The sequence below is a fragment of the Amblyomma americanum genome, chromosome 2 (assembly GCF_052857255.1).
Source record: "Amblyomma americanum isolate KBUSLIRL-KWMA chromosome 2, ASM5285725v1, whole genome shotgun sequence".
Lineage (NCBI taxonomy): Eukaryota > Metazoa > Arthropoda > Arachnida > Ixodida > Ixodidae > Amblyomma > Amblyomma americanum.
This window is the reverse complement of record NC_135498.1, coordinates 1,631,799-1,656,505: the sequence shown is the minus strand read 5'-3', so window position 1 is coordinate 1,656,505 and position 24,707 is coordinate 1,631,799. Positions and strand designations below refer to the sequence as shown.

The 24,707-nt window shown below is 49.4% G+C and overlaps 1 protein-coding gene across 6 annotated transcripts in view; it reads right to left on the bottom strand.

The window, feature by feature from the left end:
* sog (chordin short gastrulation) overlaps nt 1-24,707 on the bottom strand; it is a 362,751-nt gene that overhangs the window by 61,662 nt on the left and 276,382 nt on the right. For all 6 annotated transcript variants that reach the window (XM_077652791.1, XM_077652790.1, XM_077652794.1 and 3 more), the window contains 3 exons: nt 10,029-10,146; nt 3,296-3,407; nt 919-1,060 (listed from right to left, as the gene is read on the bottom strand). In XM_077652791.1, coding sequence (XP_077508917.1) covers nt 919-1,060; nt 3,296-3,407; nt 10,029-10,146 — 372 coding nt within the window. The remainder of the gene's footprint in view (nt 1-918; nt 1,061-3,295; nt 3,408-10,028; nt 10,147-24,707) is intronic.

Here is a 24,707-nt window from a genome sequence, read left to right as displayed (position 1 = left end):
GAAGAATGCCTTGTTGATGTTTTGTAGGCAGCTGGCCCGCTCTGTGTATTATTTGCAAGTGTAATAAATAGCATATGAGTGTTCACGCTTCGTCGTCCCTTCCCTTTGTTCCCTCGAGCACGAACCTCGAGCACGGAGTGGGAGTGCGGGGGGGGGGGGGGGGGGGGGAGGCTGTCCCCCCCCCCTATTTCCACAAGGTGAGCAATTACCAATTTGGTCAGGCAAATAATTCCAGTCTCGAATTGCTTGTTGAAAAAAATACCTAAATGTTGTGTTTCATATTCTACTAAATGTTTTGAATGTTGTTTCCTATTATTTCGTTGTTAGTTTTATCCCGACCATAAATTTGACAGTGGCCAGCGATAAGGGTCTCGGCTAGGATTAAAACACCGCCCTGGGTAGCTTGAAGAGAGCCGCGGGCGGCAGGCTCTAATTTGCACAAGTAGGCGCGGTTCTATAAGAAATAAACGCCACTTTTGGCGGCCTTGGTAATTTTGGCTGTTATACGGAGAGTCCACTCACTACGAACATCGGATATAATGAACATAATCCGCGTGACCGTCCGGATCGTTATAAGTGGGCTCGACCGTAATGCGCCATTTCCTTTCCTCAAAAGCCAATGCTGCCGGTGCTCGGGAAGTGCGGATCCGCTGTTCGCAACGGGGAGCGCACTAGGCTACCTGAGGGTCGTAAAGGAAGCAGCAATGGCTCCGTCATTTGAATAGGCCGGTGCTTTTCACAAACCTACCCCATTTTAACTAGCGTTCACTGCACTAAGCGACTAGCAGTGATCCATCAGATATGCGAAAGAGAAGCCGCAAAACCGCGAAAGGTGCGAGCTATCGTCCCGTCTCTTTCTTTCTTCTTCCCCACCGATCCATTACTGAAGGAAGAGAGCCTATGAAAACGCCCACGCACCGGGTTCCAGCCTGGTGGCCTGCGTGATTCTGCCGGCGACCAGTCCGTTGGGGTGCGCTACGGTGACCAGAGCCATGTGCAGCTTCTCCTTCTGCAGCAGCCGCCGGTACACCTTGGGCACCTTGCTCCACACGGCGCACACCTGCGGGCCACGAGGCGAATTCGGTGAGGGTTTGGTTCATGCGTTTTAACGAACAAAAGCGGCTGAGGCTCTGAGGGACACCGCAGTGGAGGGCTCCGGAAAAGCTCGACCACCTGCGGTTCCTTAACGTGCACTGACATCGCACAGTAGACGGGCGTCTAGCATTTCGCCGGGATCGAAATGCGACCGCCGCGGCCGGGATCGAGCCCGCGTCTTTCGGGTCAGTAGCCGAGCGCCATCACCAATGAGCCACCGCGGCGGCAAGAACTGGAGTTGAAACAAGCCCGGATGTTTGCACTGCAATACCACAGAAACAAATTTTTCTAATGTTTGCGAGCACCCTCAGCACGTTGGTGAAAGCAGGGCACTTGAAACTGTTGGCAGACGACTAGACGCCTGTACTATCTACAAAGTCTCTCTTCTCTGCCTTTGGTCTCCTCCTTTCCTGTCCTCCTGCAGATTCTTACCGTCTCTCGGTCTTGCGCGAGCGACCGCTGAGAGGCGCTACGGACATTCACCACGCATGGGCAAACATATATACGCTTCACCATGCAAACTAATAATTTCATTAGAATGCACTTTATTTTCATGTATGCTCATGTTTGACTTGTGTTTGTATTCTCCTATCGCACCCATTTTTTATTCTTTATTTTTAACCACTGCACACTGCTTGCCATGTATTGGGGTACGGGCCTTAGTCAAGCCTTCCTCTGGCTTTTTGCCCGTGCTCCAAACATCCCCGAGATGTTGAATAAACATTGGATTGTATTATTGTATTGTATCGCCTGCAGTGCATGTGAACGTGTCTCGATTTTGCCTGAACGAAGCTCATCCTGCAGGAGGCAGGTCCAGCGTGTGCCAGCAGCCTGTATATTGACGAAGATTAAGGAGCAGAGAGTCGGGTTGCCGACTTTTGAATGCCTCGTGAAGTACGTGCGCTTTCTTTCATAAGCGTCATTGCTGCTGTCCCGAAAGAAATGTTACGCCACGTAACACTCGGTTGTTCTCGCGTTCTTTCCGGCGGGCGGTTTTGTGCCTTCTCAGCACAGATCCGCTCTTGAAGACGCTGTTCAGGCTGATACACGCAACGTTGACTCTGCGCAAGTTTCGAGGCTCTGGTGGTTATTTTGTAATGTTTTCTTTGCATCTCGAGATACAGAGCGAGAGACTTATGTTAGTGTATGCAAAGTAACCAGGAAAAAACCTGACCATCGGAGACCTGTTCAGTGATGATTAAAAATTATTACGACGACTATTTTTCCTTATCGCCATTAAGCACCCTGTGAGCTGGCGGTGATTGGGGAGAATGGCAGAAGCAAGAAAGCAAGCAGAAAAATAAAAGGAACAAAAACTGCTCAGGATTTTCACATTTGGTCGCTTGTACAAAGCTCAATTAATAAATAATTTTTGAAGCCTTTGATCCGAGAACTTGTAGTGGACAACATTTGTTTCTCAGTTCCAATTTTTTTGCCCCAACCGTTGGTAACAGCCGCCTGGGACGTCATGACTCACGAGCAACGTCTTCTACCGCCTCCACTACACAGAGGAAGAGCTGACAAGTGGCAGCGGGGAACAAGAGTGTAACATTAAATGAACCGCGTAAAAACAGGGCTCCTGAATGGCGCCAAACGCTGCGAATAGAGCTGTAAGAACAGTCATCGGTGTATGGCCGTCGTGCACGGAACATTACCTCAGGTGTAATTCTCAGATTACTAATGCCTTGGGCACTGTGGTCGCTATGAAGCGAGGGCGATGCCGTACGTGTCTAGCAGACCTATGAACAAGTAATGCAGCGAACCTACTCTTAACATCTTGATTTTTTTTTACCTGTGTTGGCTCGAACTACACCACCCCTCTTATCAGTTACACTGGCATTAAGGGAGTCGCAGTCGCAGTGCCACACTAAAGATACGCCGTGGTATGGGTAATCTCTTTCGCGTCGCTGGCCTTTGCGCCGCCCTGGGCGAAGAAATTGGCCCGGCTCCCCTTACACGATTCTCCGCTTTCCACCAGGGCGGTGTCCAGGCTAGCAAGTCGATAACCCGTTTTCACTATCGAACGCCTTCACGCGCCAACTGAAGAAAGAAGACGCCACGAACTTGCAGGAAGTGGCGACCCGTCCAATATCGATTTCATGGCATGGAAAGCGCACAGCGGCTCCCGTGCGAAGGCGGGTCGAAAAACGGCTCCTCCTCGGATGCAACCGTCGATAAGGGTAAGAGGAAGCACACCAACCTGCGTGCTGCTGTTGTCGGCGGAGAAGGTGTTCCTGCTGTTGGCCACTTCGTGCTCCTGGACGATGTAGCCCTCTTCGTTGGTGATCAGGATGCTGGTGACGGGATCGGGACTGCGAAGTACCGAGAAGAGAATTTCAGAGCAGCAGAAAAGTGCGGGAATATATACACACAGCTGGAGTCATTGCGTAAGTGAGGAAATTAGGTTTGAGAACGCCGACCGTGCCAGAATTTATTCGAGCGACGATGCTGACATTACCGCACGGGCAGCACAACTGCGGAGAAAAGCAGATCGCCGTTACTTCGTCTAGAAACTTCGCGTCGCCTGATGATGAAAATGACATGAAGAGCCACTGCAACGGAGACCGCTTCTCTTCCATATTTTTATTTTGTTTACAGCACTGCTAACTCCTTTTGAAGGAGTTGTGGCAGAGTGGGATTTACATAACAGAAACAACAATAGCAAAAAAAAGAGAAACCAGCAGTCACAACAGTGCCAACAAACATTCTGACAACTCTGTGACGGTGTTAACACCATCGTAAAAAGTTTACTACAACAAATCACGCTACAATATCAGCAACAAATTCCTAAAAATCATTAAAGGTGTAGCGAACCATGACGGCCGCGCCTGATGCCGCCCAGGCAGATCACTGACGAAGCGCCGCTGAAAGACGGAGCCCTGCACGCTTCGGTTGGACTGGCCGTCTTCTGCGCTGCGCGCCCTTCTGCTCGCCGTTTTGTGTCGCCCGCCGTGAACTCCTTCCCCTGTTTTATTTATGCAAAAACCCCCCTTTCAAAGGATACAACAGATTCATCGAGTTCATTCCAATCTACCACAGTACGCGGAAAGAAGGAATATTTAAACACATCGTTCTTGCATTGAAACGTAAGTAAAGTTATTGCTATTTCTCGTTGCGTAACCAGACGAAAGTGCCATATACTCGGATGTATTGCTCTGGAAATGACAGTTTAGTATTTCGAACAAGAAGCCCAAGCGAGATATTTCTGAAGTGGATGCAAGACCTGCTTTCAGAACCAGGTTAGAAACGGACGTTACGCTGTTCTTATTGGAGAAAAGATAAGTACGTTCTCATAAATACATCAGTAGATTCGCATGTTTAAAACAAAATGTTTCCTAATTTTGCCAATTTCTCAGAACAGACCTCTAATTTGTCCTTGTCTCTGAATTTTTAGAAGGCTTTTTTTTTTTTGAAACGCGAGTGCCGTTCCTGAACATGGCGAAATCGTGGTGTGTTCTACACAACCTAATGGTAAGAGTCATCCACGCCTGCTCAAGTATTTTGCACATGCCAAAGACAAACTACTATCGAAGGTCGAGTACTTGTTACACTTAACACCTTGCTTGGCGCGACATCTGGCATAACGCCCCCCCTCCCCCTCCCTCCCGACACACACACAGATAGAGAGAGAGAGAGAGAGACGGGTTTTCGCTCAATGGAGCAAGTAAAGCTTACGCCTTATAAAATGTATCTTTCAATGAAGCGCAAACTTCGCCATATACGTATGTACGGGGTCGGTCAAAAGTTCCCAGGCCTCGGGGTCTGCTTTTGAGCAGTATATTCGGGCAGTTACGACTTCTCCGAAGCTCAGTGTGTGTCTCGTAGAGGGCAGTAGAAGTATCGCTCTAACCTGTGAGAACCTTGATAGCTTTATCGGCATATTAAGTGCCAGATGTAGCGATGAAAAGCAGACCCTGTGGCCTTGAAACTTTCGACCAACCCTGTACATTTGCATATATCAGGCACGTATCTCAAGGGGAGAATGAGGAGGCCCCTCTCGATACCATCTCAACCCTCCCTCCCGAATCTCTTTGCAATACTCTAATTGAAAGCTGTACCGCCCAGCATCCGCTTCGCGCCACCCCCCACCCTGCTAGATACAAAAGTTACCTTGGGCCCCTCCCGAAAAACATTTCTTGCTATGTGCCTGGCGACAACTATAAATTAGGAGCTTGCATACTGGATGACGACACGAACAGCAGCAAGCTCGTTGTGTAATTCCAATATAGGCTAAAGCAGTAAAGATCAGTTCTACCAAAAAAAAGAAAAAGAAAAATAACGAAGCCAAACTAGCGACAGGAGAGTGATAAGAAAGGCTTGAAACCGGCCCGATCCAGTACGGCCTTGGAACTTAATGCGAGTGCGCCGACCACTTCCCTTTGCGACAAAATCCGGTCCACCATCCGCTACGACAATTTGGAAACCTTTGCAAGAAATGGCACTGCCTGCTCGAAAATAAAAGTAGAAACAAACAAAAAAGACAGCCCCAGCAGTAAGGGTCACGTGGTGCGCACGACTCGTGCTTCGGAATGTGCCTCCCCCCAGCGATCAAGGCGCTTGGCTGCTGGCCCGAAAGAAGCAGGTTGGATCCCGACCGCGGCCGTCGCATTACTATGGAGGCGAAATGCTAAAGGCTCGTGTACTCTGCGATGGCCATGCATGTTAAAGATCCTCATGTGGTTGAAATTATCCGGAGCCCTCCACTACGGCGTCCCTCGTAGCCTGAGTCAATTTGGGACGTTAGCCCAATAAACCAAACAAGTTAGCGCAATGCAACTAATATAAGGAAATATAATATAGAGCGGAATTAGCAGGTTCTAAATAAATGTGGCAGTAAAAAGTGAGCAGAGAAAAAGAAAATTGCACATTGCCAAAAAATAAGACGAATGCACCAAAAGCAAGCACAGCAATGCAATTAGCAATCTGGATAACTTGGGCACCGGTGGCACCGTACAGGTCTGGAGTCTTTTTAAATCTTATAGCCCCAATAAAGGACAAGGGACAATCTCGGAAAGGGGCGACGACCACACAGAGCTGACTGTCAAATGCAGTTTAACCACAAGTTGCACACAGAATATTGTTACGGCTGCAATCTCACAGCCGAGGCGTGATAGCCGTTTCAACAGGCCAGGGAAAATCGGTGGGCGGGGAGCACGGTCGAACTGGCGGCCACGGTCGCTGATCACGGGGCCCATGGCGTAGGATCACAGAATGCAGCAGAAAGACTTGATATGCTGAGGGGTGAGCAGCTGTCTCATAGTAACGAGTGTCGTAATCTGTACAGGCGACATTCCAGCGGGAAAAGGACCCAAGGGGACTGCTCCGATCTTCTCAAAAGGAGATCTGGGGGGCGTCACAGGGTGGAAAAGACCAGGAGGAATACCGGTGGGGCGTTTGTGACTCGCACTCTGTACACAGCTAGCCACATGCTTCTCAGTGGTATCACGCATCCGTGGATGCGGTCAGGTGTACCGAAGTGGGCTCGTCATGCATGACATGCGAAAGAGAGGAGAGTAGGCTGTCAGGCACCACCAGAAGGAAGCGGAGACCAGTAGCAGAACAGACCTTCTTGTACAGAAGACCATCTCGTACACAGAATGTACAGGAAATTGTAGGGGGCCTCCGCAGCGGTAAAGAATGGCTCGAGGTGCTGGTCCTTCCGCTGCACCTCGTGGAATGTACGGGCATCGTGGATTCTACGGAAGCGATGTAGTGGTCAAAGTCGTGGAAAGCGACCACCGGGAGACGCAGTCCGTGTCAGCGTGTCGGCATCCACTCTTGTCCGAGACGGTGCAATCAAACTCTTGCGAAAGGATTACCCACCGTGCAAGACGGCCAGATGGGTCACGGAGGTTGATAAGCCTACAGACGGATTCGTGGTCGGTAACCACACTGAAAGGTCGTTCACATAGGTAGCAGCGAAACCGCTGAACGGCAAAAACTACCAAGAGGCACTCCTGTTCAGTAATGGCATAGTTACGTTGAGATTTGCTTAAGGAGCGACTGGCGTAAGCAATGACGTGTTCCTTGTCGCCTTAACGTTGAATCAGCACGGCATCAGTGGTCGCACCACTGGCATACCTACGCACTTCTGTTGGGGCAGAAGGACTGATATGGCGTAGAAATTGATGCGATGTGAGGAGAAACTTAACCTGGTGAAAAGAAGAATCGCACTCAGATTCCACTCCACTCGTAGGGAGCGTGCAGAAGGACTGTTAGAGGGGCCAGCGATGTCAGCAAAACAGGGAACCAAGCGGCGAAAATAGAAAAAAAAAGTCCGAAGCTTCCAAGTTCTTTTGTAGTCTGAGGTGTTAGAAACGATGCAACGGCCGCGGTATTTTAGGAGTCAGACCGGACACCTTCACGGTCGACGAGGAGCCCGAGCACCAATGTCTGGCGTTCACTGAAGCGACATTTTTTTCGAATTAAGCACCAGACCAGCACGTGTCAGGCAGTCAAGTACAATGCTGAGGCGGTCGTTGTGCTCACTGAATGTCCGGCCAAAAATCACATCACCGAGGTAGCACATACAAATATGCCATTTCAAGCCCCTTAGGATCGCGTCCATAAATCTCTCGAAAGTTGCAGGAGCATTGCAGAGTCCAAAAAGTATTACGTTAAATTCGAAAGGACGGTCCGGTGTGGTAAAAGCAGTTTTCTCTTTGTCCTCAGGGTGCAGAGGGATCTGCCAATAGCCCGACCTTAGATCGGCGGATGATGAGTACGATGCAGAGAACAGGCAGTCTATGGCATCATCAATCCGGGGAAGTGGGTGCATGTCATTCTTTGTTACAGCATTCAGGCGCAATAGTGCACGCAAAAGCGCCATGTGCCATCTTTCGTTTTGCCCAGAATGACAGGGGCGGCCCAAGGACTGCACGACTCTTGTATGACACCCTTTTGCAACATATCCCGAACTTATTCATTGATGAGCTGACGTTCTGGTGGTGACACTCTATAGGGCTACTGTCGAATGGGTTATGAGTGTCCGGTGTCAATCGGATGCCGTCGGGTACGTGACATGGGAACGCTACATACGTGAACCACTGCGCTCCGAAGAGTCAAAGATGGGGGAGTATTTGACTAGCAAGGCTTCCAAGGCATCACGCTTGGCACTGCTCAGTGATTTGTTAATCATCCGACGCAGTTGTCAGTCAGAGTATGTAGCAGCAGCAAATTTGTGTGGTGCATCAGCAACCAAAGCCACCGAAGTAGGACGACCTTGGTTACACGTGGCGATCTTCTTGTGAACATGCAAATCCACAGGCTGCGAAGAATACTTGATGGCCCACAATTGTGCCCTGCCCTGGAACACCGACACCAGGCAATGCGGAACAAGACTGAGTTTCTTGGCGCAGCTAGAATACAGAGGCACCACTGTGGCCTCAAAGGTATGGGAAGCACGGCTGGAGCATGAAACTGGGATGCACATTATAGATAGCGGAGGCACACTGGTACCCTCACAAACGCAAAACACATCTTCTCGAGCTGGCGGCTCCTCTAAGAGTTCAGACGGAGGGGAACCGTCAACACAGAGTTCCCCAGAGCGACAGTCGACAGTTGCGCCACACATTCGCAAAAAGTCAGTACCTAGGATAACATCACGCGTACATCCCGGAAGCACTGCAAACTCCGCCGAGGTGCACCACAGCACTGCATATCCCCGGAGGGCACAACAACTCATCGCCCGCGCCTTGAAGTTAACACTGCGGTCCCAAAGTAACATAACTTTGCGGCCTATAGCAGGTTCTCATAATAGAGATAGTTGCACCCGTATCCACTAAGGCTACTGTGGAAATCGCACAGGATATCGGCCAATATTGAAAATCCATTAGCAAAGAACGGTTCTACAAATGACCATCAGTTTGCAATATTGGGCCGATGCTTGCGATGATGCCGGTCAACGGTTCCAGGCCGGCAAGGCGAAGGCTCCGGCGAGGCTCCAGCTGCAGCTGTGCCATTTGTAGCTCTGATCGTTACCCGGCACCACAATGTTACAGCTGCAATCTCACAGCCGAGGCGTCCTAGCCGGTTCAACAGGCCAGGGACAGTCGGCGAGCGACAAGCACGGTCGTCGTTGTTGTTCTTTCCCTCCCGAAATGGCACATACCCATAAGGGGAATTGGCCATAACCAGGCGGTGACTACTTGTATCGCCCATTGCATGCGGCAAACATAGGATGACCTGGAAAATTGGACAACTCAGTTTTCGTGACAGCGGTGGTTGAGGGTGGTTTGGGGGTCTAACAAGCTTAAATGTATGCAAGGGAGTGAGTACAAGAAAGAAAGAGGAAAAAGAAACATGCAGGAATAGCAAAAAGAAAATACCCAAATAAGGGTTAAAGGGCAGTACGAAAGCTTATGATGGTAGGCGTTTTGTTTCTAGAAGAAAATTTTGAACGTCAGAGCAAACATTCCCATTGCTATGTCCGAGCATAGAAGCGCCAAGGGATAGAGCAACCGCAGAAGACAGGCCCCAAATGAGCTTCCAGAGAGACTCGATAACCTCTGTGTGTGTCTCCTGAGAACACATCTTCCAACATGCTAGCTGCTACTTCCCGGTTCTGCGGCGTCGTTGGCGTCACACGAAGGAGGAGAGGAAAGGAAGAGGGATGGGTAAGCACGTGCACCGCGCCACACTGATTGGTCAGCATGCGGTGACGTCGCGCCTGACTTAAGTGCGATGCGCCATGGCAAAATGACACGCTGAGTGGTCCGAACACAGTGACAACACGAGTGACGCCACGCGCACATTCTACCAGAGAAGGCAAACACTAATAAACAAACAGTATTATGTTCACCAGGGCAAACAGTTGTCGCTGATCCTCTCGTTATACGGTGGTAAACATCCTGCAGGCTTTCTGCACTCAAACTCACGCAGTGACCGCGCGATGCCCACAGGGGAGCACCTCTTCCCGCTAACGCGCGCCGTACCTGTTGTGGTAGACTCCGATGTGCAGGTCCTTCTTGACGTAGGTCAGGTACCCAACGGCCGCAACCGCGGTGGCCACGGTGGGGTACGAGCCCCGACCCGTCAGCAGGGCGGAGAACTCTGCACACGAATAAAGATGAAAGAAAGGTGAGAATTCTCAGAAGAACGCCACTTGGCATACGCTGCTCACTGCACGGCAGAAGCTTGCATCAAGTGCTCCGAAAGAGAGCACTTTCTGCTTCTTTATTTAGCACAAGAGTAGTGACTCTGCGTTTTCGCACCGCGCCCTCGCTACACGGAAGAAAGGGATTCGTCGGTGTATGAAGTTTCCCCTGCGGACAGTTTCCCCGAATCTATGTTCAGCATGCTGCGAATTAGTTGATGAGTTGTTAGGAACTAGTGTCTGCCGTGCAAGCCAGGCACGGTTTTTAATGTGATTATTCAAACGTTGTTTATTAGTTTTGTGGATGAGTCAGTTTGTCTGTATTTGTTATATATAAATGTTACAGCTTTCCATTGAACTTCCTCCTGTTTCTTTATCAGTTTATCTGTAAACGGAATCCGGCTAAATTCACATATTCAAGTACGTATCTGGCAAAAGTATTATACGAAAGTAACTTAATATCTGATGCCGCGTCTTGGAGACGCCTCCTGAGAAAGAAAAGTCATTTCAGTGCTGCTTACGTGATGAAGTTCACGTGAAAGTCTCAATTAAGAACAGTTGATGTAATTAAACCGAAGCATTTGTGCTCTGAAACTGCGGGAGGCGTGATATTGTTTAGTATGTATGAAAACGCTGATACATTATGTTTCCTGGTAATTCTTAAGAGGGCTGGTTTTTCTACTGAAGACTCATTTGCCACTTTGCCATTCAGATACCGATTCCAATGCATTGTTAAGTGTTACTTGGTCTGGCAAATTAATTTCATGGTCCAGTACTGAATCATCAGCAAAAAGCCTCATATAAACAGATATGCTAGCAGGTTAATAACTGATGAAGATTACGAATGAAATAGGCGCGGGAACGCCGCTCCGAGGTTCATCGAACTTGACTTCAGCTATGGTGTACTTTTCATGGTTAAATTCAACAAACTGTGATCGATTAGTTAAGTAGCTTTTGATACAGTCAATGAATGGTTCTTGCTTAGTATAGATTCCAACTTTAGATTTAGTTTGTCATGTTATACACGATCGAATGATTTAGATAAGCCTAGAGTTTTTAGCGAAATCAGTGCTGAAACGGCGATATAATTTGTTCACTTTCGAGGAAGGTTGTCATATGTTTCAGTATAATGTGTTCCCGTAGTTTACATGCGGTACTTGTTAGTAAAATGGGCCTAAATTTACAGTCTTGATCTGCATCTCCAGATTTGTGGATAGGAATTATTCTTGGAAGTTTTCAATATGCTGCGAGCGAAGATGAGGATACAGATTTGTTCAATATGAGGAATAGGTGTTTCGCAACCAATTCTGGATATTTTGTTAAAAATGTGTTGGGTACGTTGCCGGGGCCTCTTTGGTATCCAATTCTACCGAGACGACAGCCTCTCCCACTGAACAGGGCGCATGTTGGGAACTTATGGGTGCGGTAGCTAGTCTCCGTCGTCAGCAGTGACTGAAAGTAATTATTCAGCCAGTTGACTCTGGATTTGCTTTCGCCAGGACTCATTACCTTCGTATTCTGATTTTTTTTTATTGGGGGGGGGGGGGGGGGGGCTTAGCTATTGCCTGAAATTCCGCGCATACGATTTGAGGAAGCTCGTAAGTTTGCAAGAAAAATAGCTCGCTTTGGCGACTTTTATTTTTGGTTTCGTATTACTGATTGCAACGGAGTGACTAGAACTTCCTTTGATATTGGATTTTATTTTTAAGATTTTCTCAGACTCTGGGCTTTTCGCCTGGCGTGAATAACATCACGATTTATTCACTGCTTATGTAGCAAAAAAAATGAAGAAAAAAATTGCCTTACGACGCAATATCAAATTAAGTCAGGAATAACGTAAATCGGTTGTGTGTACGCTAGAATCCATCTGAAGAGAGGCATAAAAAGAAACGCAGTTGGATTTTGGATCAACCAAAATCCTCCAGCTTCAGAGGGTTTTGGTGTCTCCGTTGGGCGAGTAATAGGCCACCTCTGAGGCGTGCGTCCATAGCGAATTTTTCCTACCTAGAATATGCACGGGGGCGCCGCATGCGCCCTCTACCTTCCCGCACACTATTAAGAGAGGAAGCTGTCCGGTATCGGCACCTACAGAAAGGCACTTTTCCGCCGCCCCAAAACTGACTTGACAGTTACCCCACCGGCACGCCTCCAAAACTTCTCTTTTGCACAGCCCCCAACCCTCTACTACATGTATGGAAATGTGCGAGCACACCCCCAATCCAACAAGAGCCGCGCGGGAACACTGGCTCTCCCTAAAAACCAAGAGCTTTCTAACCATACTTTCCTAAAATCACCTGTTCGACATCGTTTTTATTATTCGCTATGCATGTTTGCAAACAAACGAGGTGGCACTGCAGTCGCTAGCGGGCTCGCGGCAGGCAAAAGGGGAGCGGTGGGGCGGGGACACCTTGAGCGCGAGTTTTGGAGGTTTGTTGGCGCCTTTTTAGTTTCTTGGAATCATAAGAGTGGTTGGTGCTTTGAACTTAATAATTGCGGTCGAAGTGAGCGGGCTCGAGTTAACGACGTACGGCGTATCCTGGGAAAATAAAATCCTCTAGCACTGTGTATTGTGTTGATTCGTGGTAAGCAGGAAACTTTGCAGTTGTTGATTTTTACAGGATACGCCGAATAAACGCGCCACCGTGTGGCAGTCTGCACTGGCCGACGTGATCATACTTCAGGAATACAAGTGAAGCACTGGCATAGTTTCGACCGAGCAGGTGTCTGCTAACGCGCGCAGTACGTTGCCAGATAGCGCTGCATTTAATCAGCTTAACCGCCGATATCTCGCTACAGTCTTTACCCGACAGTTTCTGTTAGTTTGCAGCCCATAATAAATCGGCTGGCAAGCAGCGATGGTGGATAAAAGATGAAGCGGCTCGAAACGAAAAATACCCCTCGCCTCAAAACTACGAGCGGTGAACGCCGCTAGCAGGGCTCACACTTGTTTTCGGGTGTCTTATGGCATCCTCTGCCCGCCATTTTCATGCGAGGACACGCTTCAATTTCGGCAATGCCTGCCCGCTGCCGTTTTATTGCAAATAATTAGATTCATGAAGCGACAAGTAGCTCTTTTCCTTGAATGGTGCACATCATGCAAGGAAAAGAGTTCAACATGCTCACGTTGCCCATACTATTACACTAACCTTACTAACGTCAGCCGCCGTGCTGGCCCGAAAGACGCGGGTTCGATCCCGGCATCGGCGGTCGTCGAATCGCGAGGGGGGCGAAATGCTAGAGGCCCGTGTGCTGTGCGATGTCAGTGCACGTTAAAAAACTCCAGGTGGTCGAAATTATCTTGAGCCCTTCATTACGGCGTCCATCAAAGCCTGATTCCCTTTGGGACGTTAAACTCCGTGCATCATAAAGAGTACTAACGTCACCATTCGAGAATGACAACTTAGCATTCTTCTCTCTACGCGGACCATTTAGGTGTATCATAATTAGAAGTAGTGTCATGTAAATCCTAAATGCTGGGAACGCGGCCTTGTATGTTCGTATGATTTCCACGCGCCTTAGAACATGCTACGGTATAAACGAAAGAAAGCACTCTTTCGTCGCCAGTAGACCGACCGGTGCCCCGTTCACAACAAAACAACTCCATGCGATAATTAGGCGCACGGGTAAAAGCTGCGCGCCAAGCGAGAACTTCTCCCACCGTGTGGCACCGACCTCCCTGGCGCTGGGAAGAGGTCTTGCCCCGAACGTTACGCCCCCGTGTCGCCCCAGCGGTAACCTGGTCGTGGCCGGCACAGTATCCTGCCCCTTCTGTCCCGCACCTGCCTGCGAGGCGGACATTAAACACTTGCTTTGGACTTGCTCCTCTTCGCGTGCTATCCGGAGAAACACCTTTTCTGGTGTGGACCGCCCCCAGGCCGTCCACCGGATCTAGAAGAATGAATTTTTGGACCGCACCACCGGATGTTACTGGACTTCCTTCGGGAGTCCAGTGTGTATCTATATTTGTAAATAATACCTTATGCCTGCGAGGAGAACACTGAACACTTGCTTTGGACCTGTCCCTCTTCGCGTGCTACCCGGCAGAAACACCTGTTCCGTTGTGGACCGCCCCCAGGCCGTCCACCGGATGTAGAAGAATGGATTTCTGGACCGCACCACCGCACGTTACTGGACTTCCTTCGAGAGTCCAGTGTGTACCTATATTTGTAAATAATATCTTATGCCTGCGAGGCGGACACTGAACACTTGCTTTGGACCTGCCCCTCTTCGCGTGCTATCCGGCAGAGACACCTGTTCCGTTGTGGACCGCCCCAGGCCGTCCACCGGATGTAGAATGGATTTTTGGACAGCGCCACTGGACGTTACTGGACTTCCTTCGAGAGTCCAGTGTGTACCTATATTTGTAAATAATATCTTATGCCTGCGAGGAGGACACTGAACACTTGCTTTGGACCTGCCCCTCTTCGCGTGCTATCCGGCAGAGACACCTGTTCCGTTGTGGACCGCCCCAGGCCGTCCACCGGATGTAGAAGAATGGATTTTTGGACCGCACCACCGGACGTTACTGGACTTCCTTCGAGAGTCCAGTGTGTACCTATATTTTTAAATAATATCTTATGCCTGCGAGGAGGACACTGAACACTTGCTTTGGACCTGCCCCTCTTCGCGTGCTATCCGGCAGAGACACCTGTTCCGTTGTGGACCGCCCCCAGGCCGTCCACCGGATGTAGAAGAATGGATTTTTGGACCGCACCACCGGACGTTACTGGACTTCCTTCGAGAGTCCAGTGTGTACCTATATTTTTAAATAATATCTTATGCCTGCGAGGAGGACACTGAACACTTGTTTTGGACCTGCCCCTCTTCGCGTGCTATCCGGCAGAGACACCTGTTCCGTTGTGGACCGCCCCCAGGCCGTCCACCGGATGTAGAATGGATTTTTGGACAGCGCCACTGGACGTTACTGGACTTCCTTCGAGAGTCCAGTGTGTACCTATATTTGTAAATAATGTCTTATGCCTGCGAGGAGGACACTGAACACTTGCTTTGGACCTGCCCCTCTTCGCGTGCTATCCGGCAGAGACACCTGTTCCGTTGTGGACCGCCCCAGGCCGTCCACCGGATGTAGAAGAATGGATTTTTGGACCGCACCACCGGACGTTACTGGACTTCCTTCGAGAGTCCAGTGTGTACCTATATTTTTAAATAATATCTTATGCCTGCGAGGAGGACACTGAACACTTGTTTTGGACCTGCCCCTCTTCGCGTGCTATCCGGCAGAGACACCTGTTCCGTTGTGGACCGCCCCCAGGCCGTCCACCGGATGTAGAATGGATTTTTGGACAGCGCCACTGGACGTTACTGGACTTCCTTCGAGAGTCCAGTGTGTACCTATATTTGTAAATAATATCTTATGCCTGCGAGGAGGACACTGAACACTTGCTTTGGACCTGCCCCTCTTGGCGCGCTATCCGGCAGAGACACCTGTTCCGTTGTGGACCGCCCCAGGCCGTCCACCGGATGTAGAAGAATGGATTTTTGGACAGCGCCACTGGACGTTACTGGACTTCCTTCGAGAGTCCAGTGTGTACCTATATTTGTAAATAATATCTTATGCCTGCGAGGAGGACACTGAACACTTGCTTTGGACCTGCCCCTCTTCGCGTGCTATCCGGCAGAGACACCTGTTCCGTTGTGGACCGCCCCAGGCCGTCCACCGGATGTAGAAGAATGGATTTTTGGACCGCACCACCGGACGTTACTGGACTTCCTTCGAGAGTCCAGTGTGTACCTATATTTTTAAATAATATCTTATGCCTGCGAGGAGGACACTGAACACTTGTTTTGGACCTGCCCCTCTTCGCGTGCTATCCGGCAGAGACACCTGTTCCGTTGTGGACCGCCCCCAGGCCGTCCACCGGATGTAGAATGGATTTTTGGACAGCGCCACTGGACGTTACTGGACTTCCTTCGAGAGTCCAGTGTGTACCTATATTTGTAAATAATGTCTTATGCCTGCGAGGAGGACACTGAACACTTGCTTTGGACCTGCCCCTCTTCGCGTGCTATCCGGCAGAGACACCTGTTCCGTTGTGGACCGCCCCAGGCCGTCCACCGGATGTAGAAGAATGGATTTTTGGACCGCACCACCGGACGTTACTGGACTTCCTTCGAGAGTCCAGTGTGTACCTATATTTTTAAATAATATCTTATGCCTGCGAGGAGGACACTGAACACTTGTTTTGGACCTGCCCCTCTTCGCGTGCTATCCGGCAGAGACACCTGTTCCGTTGTGGACCGCCCCCAGGCCGTCCACCGGATGTAGAATGGATTTTTGGACAGCGCCACTGGACGTTACTGGACTTCCTTCGAGAGTCCAGTGTGTACCTATATTTGTAAATAATATCTTATGCCTGCGAGGAGGACACTGAACACTTGCTTTGGACCTGCCCCTCTTGGCGTGCTATCCGGCAGAGACACCTGTTCCGTTGTGGACCGCCCCAGGCCGTCCACCGGATGTAGAAGAATGGATTTTTGGACAGCGCCACTGGACGTTACTGGACTTCCTTCGAGAGTCCAGTGTGTACCTATATTTGTAAATAATATCTTATGCCTGCGAGGAGGACACTGAACACTTGCTTTGGACCTGCCCCTCTTCGCGTGCTATCCGGCAGAGACACCTGTTCCGTTGTGGACCGCCCCAGGCCGTCCACCAGATGTAGAAGAATGGATTTTTGGACCGCACCACCAGACGTTACTGGACTTCCTTCGAGAGTCCAGTGTGTACCTATATTTTTAAATAATATCTTATGCCTGCGAGGAGGACACTGAACACTTGTTTTGGACCTGCCCCTCTTCGCGTGCTATCCGGCAGAGACACCTGTTCCGTTGTGGACCGCCCCAGGCCGTCCACCGGATGTAGAAGAATGGATTTTTGGACCGCACCACCGGACGTTACTGGACTTCCTTCGAGAGTCCAGTGTGTACCTATATTTTTAAATAATATCTTATGCCTGCGAGGAGGACACTGAACACTTGTTTTGGACCTGCCCCTCTTCGCGTGCTATCCGGCAGAGACACCTGTTCCGTTGTGGACCGCCCCCAGGCCGTCCACCGGATGTAGAATGGATTTTTGGACAGCGCCACTGGACGTTACTGGACTTCCTTCGAGAGTCCAGTGTGTACCTATATTTGTAAATAATATCTTATGCCTGCGAGGAGGACACTGAACACTTGCTTTGGACCTGCCCCTCGTCGCGTGCTATCCGGCAGAGACACCTGTTCCGTTGTGGACCGCCCCAGGCCGTCCACCGGATGTAGAAGAATGGATTTTTGGACCGCACCACCAGACGTTACTGGACTTCCTTCGAGAGTCCAGTGTGTACCTATATTTTTAAATAATATCTTATGCCTGCGAGGAGGACACTGAACACTTGCTTTGGACCTGCCCCTCTTCGCGTGCTATCCGGCAGAGACACCTGTTCCGTTGTGGACCGCCCCAGGCCGTCCACCGGATGTAGAATGGATTTTTGGACAGCGCCACTGGACGTTACTGGACTTCCTTCGAGAGTCCAGTGTGTACCTATATTTGTAAATAATATCTTATGCCTGCGAGGAGGACACTGAACACTTGCTTTGGACCTGCCCCTCTTCGCGTGCTATCCGGCAGAGACACCTGTTCCGTTGTGGACCGCCCCAGGCCGTCCACCGGATGTAGAATGGATTTTTGGACAGCGCCACTGGACGTTACTGGACTTCCTTCGAGAGTCCAGTGTGTACCTATATTTGTAAATAATATCTTATGCCTGCGAGGAGGACACTGAACACTTGCTTTGGACCTGCCCCTCTTCGCGTGCTATCCGGCAGACACCTGTTCCGTTGTGGACCGCCCCCAGGCCGTCCACCGGATGTAGAATGGATTTTTGGACAGCGCCACTGGACGTTACTGGACTTCCTTCGAGAGTCCAGTGTGTACCTATATTTGTAAATAATATCTTATGCCTGCGAGGAGGACACTGAACACTTGCTTTGGACCTGCCCCTCTTCGCGTGCTATCCGGCAGAGACACCTGTTCCGTTGTGGACCGCCCCAGGCCGTCCACCGGATGTAGAAGAATGGATTTTTGGACCGCACCACCAGACGTTACTGGACTTCCTTCGAGAGTCCAGTGTGTACCTATATTTTTAAATAATATCTTATGCCTGCGAGGAGGACACTGAACACTTGTTTTGGACCTGCCCCTCTTCGCGTGCTATCCGGCAGAGACACCTGTTCCGTTGTGGACCGCCCCAGGCCGTCCACCGGATGTAGAAGAATGGATTTTTGGACCGCACCACCGGACGTTACTGGACTTCCTTCGAGAGTCCAGTGTGTACCTATATTTTTAAATAATATCTTATGCCTGCGAGGAGGACACTGAACACTTGTTTTGGACCTGCCCCTCTTCGCGTGCTATCCGGCAGAGACACCTGTTCCGTTGTGGACCGCCCCCAGGCCGTCCACCGGATGTAGAATGGATTTTTGGACAGCGCCACTGGACGTTACTGGACTTCCTTCGAGAGTCCAGTGTGTACCTATATTTGTAAATAATATCTTATGCCTGCGAGGAGGACACTGAACACTTGCTTTGGACCTGCCCCTCGTCGCGTGCTATCCGGCAGAGACACCTGTTCCGTTGTGGACCGCCCCAGGCCGTCCACCGGATGTAGAAGAATGGATTTTTGGACCGCACCACCAGACGTTACTGGACTTCCTTCGAGAGTCCAGTGTGTACCTATATTTGTAAATAATGCTTTATGCCAGCAGGCATACTGTCGCAATAAAGAAAACGAAAGAACCTGCGGGCGCCCACCGGTAAAAATAAGTCTCCGACCTACCCACCTACAAACTCAAGATGGCGTCCGCCTCCAGAAGCCTCATCCGACACGCTGGCTACGGTGAAATCTAATTCGAATACGGAAACGCAGCCGCCGCGGCCGGGTTCGAACCCGACCGCGGCGGCTGCGTTTTTATGGAGGAAAAACGCTAAGGCGCCCGTGTGCTGTGCGATGTCAGTGCACGTTAAAGATCCCCAGGTGGTCGAAATTATTCCGGAGCCCTCCACTACGGCACCTCTTCTTCCTTTCCTATTTCATTCCCTCCTTTATCCCTTCCCTTACTGCGCGGTTCAGGTGTCCAACGATATATGAGACAGATACTGCGCCATTTCCTTTCCCCAAAAACCACTTATTATTATAAGACGAAAGAGGAGGCGAAAAGTGTAAAATCGAAATGTAAGTGCAATCAATACTGCTAATGCAGATTTGTTGCATCATATCGCACCGCTTCTTTTTTTGCAGACGACGCTTTCATGAAATTTTGTGGAATGTTTCGGAAAAATTATGCTTCACGTTCAGCCTTTTTTTCCACCATGTTCTGCTTCGAGCTCACCGTGGTTTCCAAACAATTTTTCCGTTGTTTGTTGAGAACTGGTGCTAAAAACATTTCTTTCAACGCAGCCGAGGCGGGCTGTGAATACTCCACTTGTGCCGTCGCCCAAGCGTTTTAGAAAAGAATGCCAACTAGAACACCAACAAGCATAAGCCGCTAGTCTCGGACACCGAGAACCCGAAGTGCGACAGCGAGATGCGGATATAAGCCGCCGGACAGGGAATTCAATATTCAACAGTTCGAGAACTGCGTGACGAAGCCGCACCCGCAAGCGTGTGGAACACACACACACACACACACACACACACACACACACACACACACACACACACACACACACACACACACACACACACACACACACACACACACACACACACACACACACACACACACACACACACACACACACACACACACACACATATATATATATATATATATATATATATATATATATATATATATATATATATATATATATATATATATATATATATATATATATATATATAGGCAGTACTTCGGTCCTTTCCTGAGTATTTCATCATAAGCACGTGGAATGCTCTTTCCTTCCTTACAGCTCCTGCCACTCGAAACTCACCAAAAGGGCTATTGCAACCTTATGCCTCAGTAACGCGCTAGAAAAAAGCTGCTTCCATACTGTACAAGCAAGCTGTCTGCAGCAAGAGCAAAGACTAACAGAAGCATGCATTCCTAAGCATGTGATCAAAGGCGTGTCTGAAAATCTTCTAAAAAAATGTAAGCCAAACCTAAGGTGATGGAAGAAAGGAAGGAGAAAAGAAAGTGTGAGGTTATGCCCTACATGCACGCACTTTCACACAATATAAAGAAGGACGCGAGTAGGCACGGTGTCGATGTAGTCTTCTCAGCCCCGCGAAAACTGGCCAGTTTGTGCAGAAGAATTGACGATAGGAAAAGTTAAATTTCACAGTGCACAATCAATCATGAATTAAAATACGCCACCTGTGCAACCCAGATAGTGTACTGCATACCTTTATCCTGCTGAAATATGTACATTGGGCAGACTGGCCGCTGTCTTAACACTCGGCTCAGAGAACATGAAAGGTCGCTTTCCACAGATGACGGGGCGAATTTGCCTAAACATTGCAGGAAGCTCAAATGCACTCCGCTCTTCAAGAAGGCTTCAATTTTTGGACGCGGTAAAACTAAGAGTCAACGCGAAATTCTAGAGGCATACCTTATCGTTACACAAGCAGATCGGTGTGTAAGTGACACGACGGTTAGTCTATTAGATAAAGAAAATAGATTTTTGAACTCCTTAACGTAACGTGTCGTATAATGATTGAGGTCCTGATGTTTGTCAGTGATGCTGCAATCTACCTTTTCTTGTAAATCTGTCATGTGCGCGCAAGCTTGGTTTGATACTGAATGGGTATAAATGTGATCGTTTGTGAAATAAATGCAGTAGATAGTCCACTGTCGTCCTGTGTTCCTGTTCTGTGTCTCCGTCTTTAGCGCTGGTTTTCTTTCTGCAATCATGTACCGACCCGCCCAGCTCACCAGTCTGCGGGTTTGATACAATATTAAACGCTCCCATAGGAAGCTATAGATACACGCTGTTATTTGAAAAAAACAGCGCACCTTAGGACAAGGACTGAGGAAGATATAACGACACAGCGCTGGCGTTTCGAGTGAACGCGTATTGAGTAGCACTATCGAAAAAACGTGGTAGTAGTACAGCCCTAGGAGGTGCGGACAAATGTAAACGGAGCGTGCCCTGGAACCTCTTTAGCGATCGAGTTTCTTTCTAACTGCAATTGCCAGCTACGGTACATGCATGATGGACGTTAATTTTGTGCACTTTCCCATGGACAAACAATGTTTCTTCATTCCCAATAGAGAAGGCGTAATTGCACTTCAGGCGGAATAGCGTGCTCCGTTTACTTATGTCCCCACCTGTTCAAGTTGCAAGGAAAATTATTTTAATTTCACGCAATAGTGCTTTCGAGGGGAGCTTGAAACGCTCGCGGTAAACCAGCCATGACCGAATATCCTTCTCCTCGACACTCGCTCTTCGCCGTAGCCCAAGGACTGACTCAGCCGGTCTCTTAAGCCTTGATTGTTACCGCGCGCTGTGCCGGCCAGCAATGCACGTGAGCCAGCACACCCACCTCTGCGGCTGCAGTACCCCATCCCAGACCGCATTTTCACACTCTGCTCCTCTAGTCCAGATATTCGCAAGAAAGAAAATGTGTCGTGCAAATGTTCGCAAGCGCCGGAAAGAAAAGCGCAATCGAAATCAATGAAGGAAGTAAGTTTAGGGTAAACCTACTCGGATAAAGTGCTCTGCCGCTATTTATATTTGTAAAACCACCAAACGGAGCACATGAGATTATTTCGCTCATTTATTCTTCTATCGTTCAAGTCCCCTTTCTAAACACAATGAGAGATTGTCTCATCAGAAAAAAAAAAGAAAAATTTGCTTCTCTTTGGCCGTCACGAAGGCGACCACCTCAAAGTGTTCGCAAGACAATGCACATATAAAAAAGAACACCATAGGATTTTCGTAGCACTTGAGTTAACCTCAGCAAATTATTATCGTGACTTGCCTGCTTCGCTCCATAGATGGCATATAAATCACATATGCGCGCAGTCTTTGCTCTCCGCGTGTAGCAGACGATACGCTGGGCGCCGGAAGCAAGACGACTGCAGCGCCGTTAGTTCGCGTGACCGCCACCAGGGTCAGATTTTTGGCGGAGCAGCGAAACTGGCTTGTTCTAGTAACGTTGTTACTAGTGGGCTCGAGATTAACTTACGCCACCTAGGATTCTTCAACGTGCGCTGGCCTCGCACAGCACACGTTTTTGCATTTCGTCACAATCGAAATGGAGCCGCCACGGCCAGGGTCGAACCCGCGACCTCTGGATCAGCAGCCGAGCGCCACAGGCACTGAACCATCGCGGCGGGTCTTATTTTGTATCCACTTTCGGCGATAACGACTGCCCCCGAAAGTAAATGCTGCACTATGTAGTTGGGTTGTTGCAGCTGTTTTATATATTATACGACACAAGACACAAATAAAAGAACGCTGTTTTCACTCGGTGCTTCATGAGTTAAAGCAGCGCTGACAATTCGTATTGAAACTGTCTGCAAACACGTGAATCTAATAAGCTCAAGATTTCACATCAGTATGGCGTAAAATATGCTTTAGTATTGCCGAACGCACATGCAGAAGCGCCAGCTCAGTTACTTTCCTAGACACCAGACTTCCCACAGATTTGTTGTTGTGCACGCGGGGCGATTTTCGCCCTGAGCTTTCGCTGCCTCAATCTACGTGGTAGCACCTCATTTCGTATGAAAACAAAAAAAAAGTACTCCGCGTTGCGAGACAAATGTGGCTCAGCCTAGTCCACAACCAGTTTGAAAAGGTTTCTTTGAATCGTTCCGAACCGGGTCCAGTTCCAAGATAGGGAAAAAAAATTGGAGGGGACACTAAAGCACCGCCTTAATTGTATGACGGGATAGCGCAAGAGGTTAACTCTCACATACGCGCAAGCTCATTGTCTGCTTTACATTCGCAGATCCCCGACAGTCCTCATACCCCTCCTGGCGCAGTGTTGCAGCGGTTAAGCGATGCGCCACTGCCATGCGATGGCAGGTACTCTCCCCACAGCGCTGGGCCTTTATTGGACCAGGTTGCTCTTTCCGAGCGACCAATCATTGTTTTAACTGCCACCTGCCATTGTGGACACTTTGCTCACTATCCAGTGGGAAGGTTGTGATGACGCCGCAAGGCTGTGTGGCCCATGTGGCCTCCTAGGTTGATCTCTGGGGACCACCTGCCGGAGCCATGCTCGTGATTTTTCGCTCACACCGCCGGCGGCGACAAAGCCGACGTCGGATTTTTTGAAGAACGGGGGCTTTTAACGCCATCGCGTTAAACTATGAGTTCGGTTCGGTTCGGGGCAAAAATACGTGTTGGGCTCCGGCTTCGGGTTCAGGTTCGCTCCCGGTTCGACACCGTGCTCACGCCACTTCCGGCCCAGCGGTTAAGCGACGCGCCACTGCACTGGTGGGTGACTTGTTTCTATCGCAGTCACCCGTAGGGATTGTGCGACCCGTGCATGTTGCTCTTCCCGAGCAACAACTCGCGACCCACTCTCCCATTGGCTACGGCTGGCGCTACGCTCCTCCGAGCTGCTCGGGTTAGTGCGGAGCACGCGACAAGACAGGATTCTTGCTCGCAGTAATGCTCTCGCACTGAAAACGCACGGGCAGAAGGGAAGCAGACACTACGGGCTCCGGACTTCCATCGAATTTCGTTCCCCTACCGAGACGTCTAAATCTTTATATATAAACGGGAGGCGCTGGAGACGCCAAGCACACGTGCTCACTTCCGGAACAGGACGACAATAATTGGATAACCATCCGTCCTGGTCCCGAAATGGACTCATGCACTTGCTGTCTCTAGCGCCGCCTAGTGCATACAAATATACAAGGATCCCCACGGGGGAACAAAATTCCGCTCAAGTCCTTGGCGTATACTCTCCCTTTGGCAGCGTATTCCCTGCGCTGGAAAGATGACTCAGTGTTAGAAAACTGCAATTAGCCCAGCTGCATACGTTAAATCTAGAAAGGTGAGTTTCACCTGTGGTACGCCAGGAAGTGATGTAATAGTCAATATTATGGTGTATGAGAACGCTGTACATCTGCATTTAGAAAAGGTGATGTTTGAAGGCAGCTCTTATTCGGGACTGAATTTTCTCAATGAAGGAGGAACCATGAAGATTAAATGCAAAGTTGGAGTCGCTAACAATTTTTAAAGTGTACGGAAAGAATGGACGTGAACTTTCTCTGACGGGGGTGCAACGCTATTACGTTCGTTTTTTACTGGTTGATGCCAACGCAGTTAACCCTTACAAAAATGCTCGTTGAGGTCGCGTTGACGTTCTTATGAGCGTGCTCAACAGACTATCTTGAATTCATGTTGAGACCAGGAAGGGCTTAGGTTCGTCGATTGTTGAGGCAGCGTAGAATGTCAACAGAAAAGTGGCCACCGTGCTAGAGTTGAGTATGCTCAACACGATTTCTGCATTGCTTTCATGTTGAATTCATGTTGAAATTACGGGGGTGATTCAACAAA